General features: G+C 22.1%; 1 protein-coding gene and 1 pseudogene across 1 annotated transcript; one reads left to right on the top strand and one right to left on the bottom strand.

The window, feature by feature from the left end:
* The first annotated feature begins 2630 nt into the window (after window positions 1–2630).
* EHI_021890 lies at window positions 2631–4679 on the top strand (annotated as a pseudogene).
* Window positions 4680–5005: 326 nt separating this feature from the next.
* EHI_021880 (uncharacterized protein) lies at window positions 5006–6598 on the bottom strand (the record flags this gene model as incomplete). The annotated part of the gene is made up of 1 exon (XM_001914280.1): window positions 5006–6598. The coding sequence occupies one exon, from the start codon at window positions 6596–6598 to the stop codon at window positions 5006–5008; it is 1593 nt and encodes a 530-aa protein (XP_001914315.1).
* Window positions 6599–8247: the final 1649 nt, after the last annotated feature.

Raw genomic sequence — 8247 nt, 5'->3', positions numbered from 1 at the left:
TTATTATTGATTATTTCTTTCTATATTTGTCTATTCTTTTTCATTGTATTTATCATTAAATATTGTTGATATAATTTATGTTTATGAATTAAATTATTGAAGAAGATAAATGAAATGTCATGAAATAAAGTAATTGTAAACAAATATTCATATCAATAAGTATGTGATTGTTTAATGAATGATTTTTCATTCCTTTGTTTGTTATGTATTTATTTTTAATCAAATTATATCATTAAATTTTTTTTAATCTTTTATTCTTTTTCAGTACTGTTTATAGTCATTCTTCTGATATTCTTCAGTTTTTTCTTAATATTTATTTACAAAAACATTTATAAAAACAATTTGTTATAAATGATGTTATTGTTGGTGTGATATTAATTTATTTTAATGAGTTAAATTAATGAATGGAATTATGTCTAGTTCAATACTAGATGAATGAAGATTAATTGTTGTTAATGAATAACAATATGTAAAATAACAAATTTCAAGTAATTTAACTTCTATTAATATTGTATTTCATATTTATATTTCATGATTTGGTATGTTTAAACATGTTGAATAATTAATATCATATTATGTATTTAAATATTATTCAATCATGAAACATTTCAATTATACGATATAATCTTCTTGCATAATGAATAAAATGAAATGAATTAAAATGAAAGTGATTCATATTTCATTGAAACTATTCCAACTCCAAATTCTAAATTATACAGTTATTAATGTCATTAAAATACATAAACATTATTTTATTCTATCATTATTTTTATTATTGACTCTTTGTTGTATTTTCTATCTTCTTTTAATTTGAAATTCAATATTTGAATATTGTCTTTATATTATTCTTTTCTTATCTTTTTTAATTGACAAATAGTCAAACAACAATGAATGAGATATCATTTCTTGTTATATTAGTTTAATTTATTGTAATTGTTATGAAATTCATTTATTTCTAACATAGTTCATGTTGTTACATTCATTATCATTGAGCAATACTCATAATTCTTATAAAGAAAACAAATACAATAGAACAAGTTAAAATATTCATGAGAATAATAATTATAGAAAGAAGTATTGATAGAGAAATGAGAAATGAATAATGAATAAGAGAAGTTGAGTAACTACGATGAAAAATAAAAGAAATACGTATTAGAAACATAAAATAATAACAAACAATGAAAATAAACTGAAAATGAAAAATGAGGAAATAAATGAAAAACGTGGAAAGAGAATAAAAGATAATAACAGAATTAATTAAAGTATGTGAATTAAAAATACATATTGATAAAATGATAAGACATTAATAAAATATATTATCATATTTGAATAAAATATTCAATTAATGTTAATACTATCATAAATTACATTGATGAAATGTATTTAATTATTTTTATCATGACTTTGTAGTGTTTGTAAATCATTTGATATTCATTCTATCTAAATGTAATAATATATCACTATTTTATATTTCTAAACTAATATTATTCATAGTAATGAATATAAAATAAATTGAAAGTACATTTGATTAATTATTAGTTTTAATATAAATCATCAAATGAATATACAATTAAATAAACTGTGTTATAATAATCAATAAATAAGTTGTTTATATTCACTATTTTATTAAATTGAATATGAATATTTATTCATTTCTATTAATTTGTTATCATTGTATTTTGTTTATTTCCATTGTTTTTATTATAATCAATCATTTCAAATTTCTTTATTGTATACTTTATCAAATACATATTCATATAAAATGATTTTAGATGAATAAAACTTTTTAATTCAATAAATTTATTTATTTTTAACAACAATTAAATGAAATGTTGGTTTATAATATTTCATTGGAAGGTATTATTTAACCATTTGATAAATAACAACAATCATTGAATAGTGAAAAATATTATACAATTCAAATTAACAATGATTTGAAGAATAAGTGAAAGTAAAAGTTCAATGGTAATTTTATTTTAAAGAAGAATATAATTAATATAAATGATAATATAAAATAATCCACACAAGAAACAATAATTATATCACAATAATTTGTTAGAAAAAGAAGAAAGTTGTAAAAGATAAAATCAAAAAAAGAGTTGAATAAATTTATTAAATAAATGTAAATACTGATATTCAATGTATTTTTATACATTAACGATAAAATGAAAAAGAAAATACAAAATTGAGATAAAAAATTGAATACGTTAAAATTATTGTTATCATTCTAATTTAAGAATTGAATATTTATTTAGAAAGTATTTCTTACAATTTTAACAATAACAACAAATAAATAAAAATGGGGGTAATTGTTGATATGTAATTCTATTTTAAAATTATTTCTTGGTTTTCAATCGATAAAATAATAAATTAAATACCAGTAAAATGATTAAAATTAGTTTATATTTGAAATTATCGAATGAATGATGTTTAATTTAAATTAAGAATAAAAACATGAATCTATATCAAATGTAATGTTAATACAAAGAAAAATAAGTGCGATAGGAAAAAAAGAAAGAGGAATTAAATGAAAATAATAATAAAATGATATTAAATCAAGAAATAGGGTAAAATAAATGTCAGGATAACAGAGTATTTAAACACAAACTAAGAAAGGTTTATTCATTAAAATGATCTGCATTATTCTTCTATTTATTACTGTCTCATTATCAAAGCAATGTAGTGAATTTGAACTGTATGAATACATAATAGATACTGTTGATAGTGCATTTGAATGTATTGAATCTATTCAAACAACAGAGGGTGCAAATAACGCTATTATTAATGATTTAAAATACTATTTAGAATCATATGTATTTAAAGATATATTAAAGAATCCACCACAACCATCATTTTCAAATGATTATTATGAGAAAGTAGATATTGATTCAAAACTAGATAAAATAAATACAAAAACTACAAGTCTGTATGAATTTTATTCAGAAATTAATAATCTTATTATTTCAACAAGAGATTCTCACTTAGGTTTCAGCATAAAAAATAAAAATGATTTTAGCATCAATAAAAATAGTGAATTAACACTTTTCTATTATTTCCTTCCATTTACAATAAATATTGAGAATGATAAGAAAATGTATTTAATTCCAAGGTATTCCTTCAAATTTAGCGTTGTGAATCCACCAGATGAAATTATAAAGAATATGAATGTACCAGTTAAAACAATAAATGGAGAAGATCCATTTAATATTATTCGTGAATTTGGAAAGAAATATACGAGATTAAAATGTCCACATGCACAATTTACATTAGCAAAAGATTATTTAGTTGGAGGTGTTTTAAGTTATTTACCATTGACAAAAGAATATTTAAATACACCAATAAGTATTACATTTGAAAATGGAGAAAGTGTGAGTGTTAATTATAAAATATATAGAGAAACAGCAAGTGTATCAAATAGCAATGAAAAACTAAAACAAGGAATTAGAAAACCATTAACTGAAGAAGAAACAAAAGATATAATCAATACAAAGAAAGCACTCGATGAAAATGATAGAATTACAAGAAAATTTACATCAAAAGATAATAATATTCATTGTTCATTTTCTGTGAATGGTGTAAACACATTAGTAGTTCGTTCTTTTGATACAGAAGTCAAAGAGTCATATGAAGAAACAATTTTAAATTGTATTGATTTGTTTGATTCTAATAATTATCCTATTCAAGTCATATTCCCAAAGAATGGAGGAGGATATAGTATTTATTCACAATGGATAGAAAAGATATTATCACCATATGATGATGTTAATTATATAGTTTCATTGAGAGAATCAGACTACACAAAGCATATGTTAAAAAAAGGATTTGCTGTAAATTTATATGATCCAAAAACATGCCAACAAAGAAGAAGTAAATGGATAAGTAAAATTCCCATAATAAATTCGTTCCCACTTGGAGATTGGTACTCAAATCCAAATATTATTAAATATGGTGATGTTGAACATAAAGTTACACAGCCATCAATTGAAGTTTTTCCAAAAATGAAATTAATGAAACATCCAAGAAAACCAACAGAAATAGTAGTTTATACAGATTCATTTTGTTATTCAGGATGTTCATTGGTAACAAAAGGATTAAAAGAATGGTGAGGAGCTATTCTTGTAGGATTTGATGGAGATCCATATGGTAAAGATGAAGAATTTGAAGTAGGATTGTCACCAACAGCTGTTATTGAATCTGTTCCTGTACTCCCTCATATATGGATGGGAGTATATGGATATAATCTTAGAATAAGTGTTGGAGAAAGATACAGATATAATTATGAATACAATGAAACAATTCCTAGAGAATTTTTAACTGATATGATTGATGAAAGAGTGAATATTTATCAATTTTCAAATTATAAGATAAATGAATTTGCAGAACAAACAAAGAAAATAATAGAAAAATATCAAACAAAATGTAATCCAAAGAATAAAAGATTAGTTAAAAGAGATAGTAAATGTGATAACGAAATTAATATTGAACATGGACATGGAGGATATGAATGTGGAGATAATGGAGAGTGGAGTTCAAAATGTGTACTAGCTTATTGCGATGAAGGATATAAATTTGATTATATCAACAACAAATGTATTAAAGGCATTTGTTCAAGTGGAATGCCAATAATGACAGTAAACCTAGTCATGATAATACTTGGAATAATCACATTAATTCTCTAATTGAAGAAGGTTTAATTTGAAATATAATTTTTGTTTAATAAAATAACGATAAATAAAGGAGGAAATAACGAACAAATAAATAAAAATTAACTAAATGACACTTTGTATGATAGAAACAATATTTTCATATTTCATTTGTTATATTTGTTTGAAATGAAATAAAAAAGAATAAAACATAATTTTAATTAACCATATATTCAAAATAAATAATACAAAATGTGTGAAAATGATTATAATTATAGTTCATTATTTCATTGTCATTTATTTCAATTTATAGAAAATATAAACAACAAAAACATTAAAATAAAATCAAATTATTGTTTTGATCAATATTCTTCATTTCCTTCATTATAATTCAGTACTTTCTCTATTTCATATATTTTATGATTAGATTTACGTTCAGACTTAGTTCGTGGATTAACAACATATCTATTATCTTCTGTAACAATAATTCCTAAATATTCATTAATATCAATCTCATCAAATAACCATTCTCTTTGCAATTCTATTTTAAGTTTGAGTAAGTTGATAAAATCATTTGATAATTCTTGAACTTTTTCTAACACACTTAATTGTTCTTTAAATGATTCAATTTCATCTGTTATTTTTTGTGCCTCAACAAAGTTATTAAATGATGAATGTAATTTATCTAATTGTTCTGGAGTAGGTTTGATAGCTTTTATTGCTCTTCCAAGTGGTGTATTATTTAATGCAAATGAAGGTAATGAATTATTTTGTTTGTTTGTATTAGATGATTGAATTATTTCTTTATTTTCTTTACTATTAGTTTCAGTTTTTGGTGGATTAGTATTCTCTTTTTTAACATCTTTTTGTTGTTCATTTGTATTTTCTTTTTCTATTTTATTTTGTGTTAACATATAATCTATTATATCTTTTATTTTAAATTGTTGTATCAATGAGTCAGTATTATAAATTGAAACAGCAATATCTGTTATAGCTTCTACTTTCTCTATGATTACTTTTCCAACTTCAGTTGCTGCATTTCCCAATAACTTTTCTCTTTCTTCTTTTTTTTCATTAATTTCTTTTTTCTTTTTATCTATTGAATCTTGAATGTTATCTAGGTTTAAACTCTGTGCTGTTTCTATAATCTTTTCAATTGGAAATTCACTGAATGAATATTTGTTTGTAAGAATCTGTACTTCTGCATCTAACCTTTTATTAATCTTTTTATAAAACTCTCTGACATTTGAACTTTCAATAAATATTGTTTTACATTTTCTATTATCAACAAGAATTTTACATCGACTTATTCTAATTCCAAGAAGAATTTGTGTATTTGTTAAATACAAATGTTTGTATTTAATAGCAAGCTGATTCAATCTTTTCCTAAGATTTGTCATTGTTTTTAATTCTTCATATGATTTGTCGCTTAATAATTCTTCTTCTCTTGTAAGATAATAATTCACTCTATTAATTACAAAACAAAAACACATTCTTCTAATTTCATCTACTGTTGGTTGAATTATTTTCTCACACCCATACAAAAATGTATTTAAATCATTCAATTTTTCATCTTTACTTTTTTCGTAAGATGACATTATTTCAAATAATTTTGATTCTAATTTTTGATAAAATTCATTATCACAATCTGTCATACATTCACTCTTCCCATTGAAATTCTTTTCAATACATATAGCACATATTTTACCTGATTGTATTTCACTTCCATATTTTTCAATTAATTCTTTTGTTTTATAAACATGATATGCTAGTCGATAAATTCTATCTTCATCTTCTTTTGCTTTTGAAGATAAAGCTCTTGCAAATATACATCCCCAACCTCTGATTCCTTGGTATTGTCCATATCCTGGAATTAAACCAATACCAGCTCCTTTTAAAAATCCTATGACTACATTATCTGTTTTTCCTTTTTCTGCAACTTGTTTAACAGACATTTTAGAGATATCTGGCATAATAAACCCATGTTCTGAAAATTCAATTTCTAACCAACGATTTAAAACTGTATTTATTTCCCTTAAATGGTTATTGAAAAAAACAAGATATTCTTTTCCATCAATTTGAAAATGTACATCAGGTTCAACAACAACTTAATTTTCTTTTTCTGGTGCATTTTGAAGTTTTACACCTATTTTATGAAATTGAACTAAATTTTGTGGATAATGTTCTTTGAGATAAGCTATTTCTGCACTTCTTTTCATTCTTTCTGTATTAGAGTGTTTTGTAAGCATTTGTTCTGAATTATCAAGTTTATCGTTTTCTTTTTATTTCATGTTATTCATATTTATCGTATTTATTACCTCTTTCCTATTTTATACCCCTTTTTATTATTTTACATACATTTGAAACTTTATTCATATTTTTATTTTCATATCGTTATTATTTTAAAATAGAAATAAATGAATAAATCAAAACGATTATTTTATTAATTTACATTACCCCCTATTATGTTATGCGATATATTTATTTATAAATTACATTTTAAACATCATTCGATATTAAATTTATCTTTTCATTATTTTGATTTTACTGTTGAGTGATGAAGTTGAGAAATGAAATAAAAATAAAACTTAATAAATAAAATAATAGAATGCGAAGTTAAGTTATTCAATATAAACAAATAATTTTTTGAAAAGAAAAATGAATAGAAAAGAAAATAAGAAAGAATAAAATAAAAAAGATAAAAGTAAATTAGAGAATGTTTAGAGTTTCTCATAAGTGAAGGAGTTTATCTGCCAATCCTGTTGATGAACATGTAAAGTTCTTCCTTCTCTAATACATTCATCAATAAGTTGATGGCAAAAAGGTCTTCCTTGTGGACAATTTCTTTGTTCAACTAATCCGTGTTCTCCTTCAAGATTTGAACCTTTGACATACCAATCTCCCATGTTTATTAATGAAATAACGATTATATGATTTTGTTTAAATAAAGAAAGGGAGTAAAGAAAAAATTAGAATGATGTCTAAATAATCTAGAACACGATAACTTACAAAATCAAATAAAAATATCGTAATTCAATTTATTTTTAATCGTTTTGTATCGTTTTTATGTAATGTTATAAATAATAATATTTTCATTTTTATCATTTGAAATATATTCAAACAATAATGTAAAAATATTATGTAATGTTAATATGATGTTAATAATACCACCACAACAACAAACAAATAAAAAATAAAACAAGAAAACCAATTATTCAATAAAAGCAAAAGACGAATTAACTTAATTTAGAATATTTTAACAATACTTTACTTCAATGGATTGTATTTTTTTTTCAAAAACACAATAGAGATGTTTTGATTTTGGTTTATTCAGAGTAGATGATGGATTAAATGTAATTAATGAAATTATTAAGTCATAATATATAAGAATGTGATGATAATATGATATTTTATTATTAAATCATTCTAAATATAATAGTCATTGTGTATTTTATGTTCTACTCAACTGAGAAATACTGATATTATATTAATGAATTATATTTTAATGTTATTTACTATTTAATTTTATTTCACGTATTGATTAAACAAATATAATATGTATTTCTATTAATTACTTCAACATAATAAATTGTATAAAATTAAT

This window comes from Entamoeba histolytica, genomic scaffold (genome assembly GCF_000208925.1).
Source record: "Entamoeba histolytica HM-1:IMSS scf_1104750516609 genomic scaffold, whole genome shotgun sequence".
NCBI lineage: Eukaryota > Evosea > Mastigamoebida > Endamoebidae > Entamoeba > Entamoeba histolytica.
This window is presented reverse-complemented; position numbering and strand designations above follow the sequence as displayed.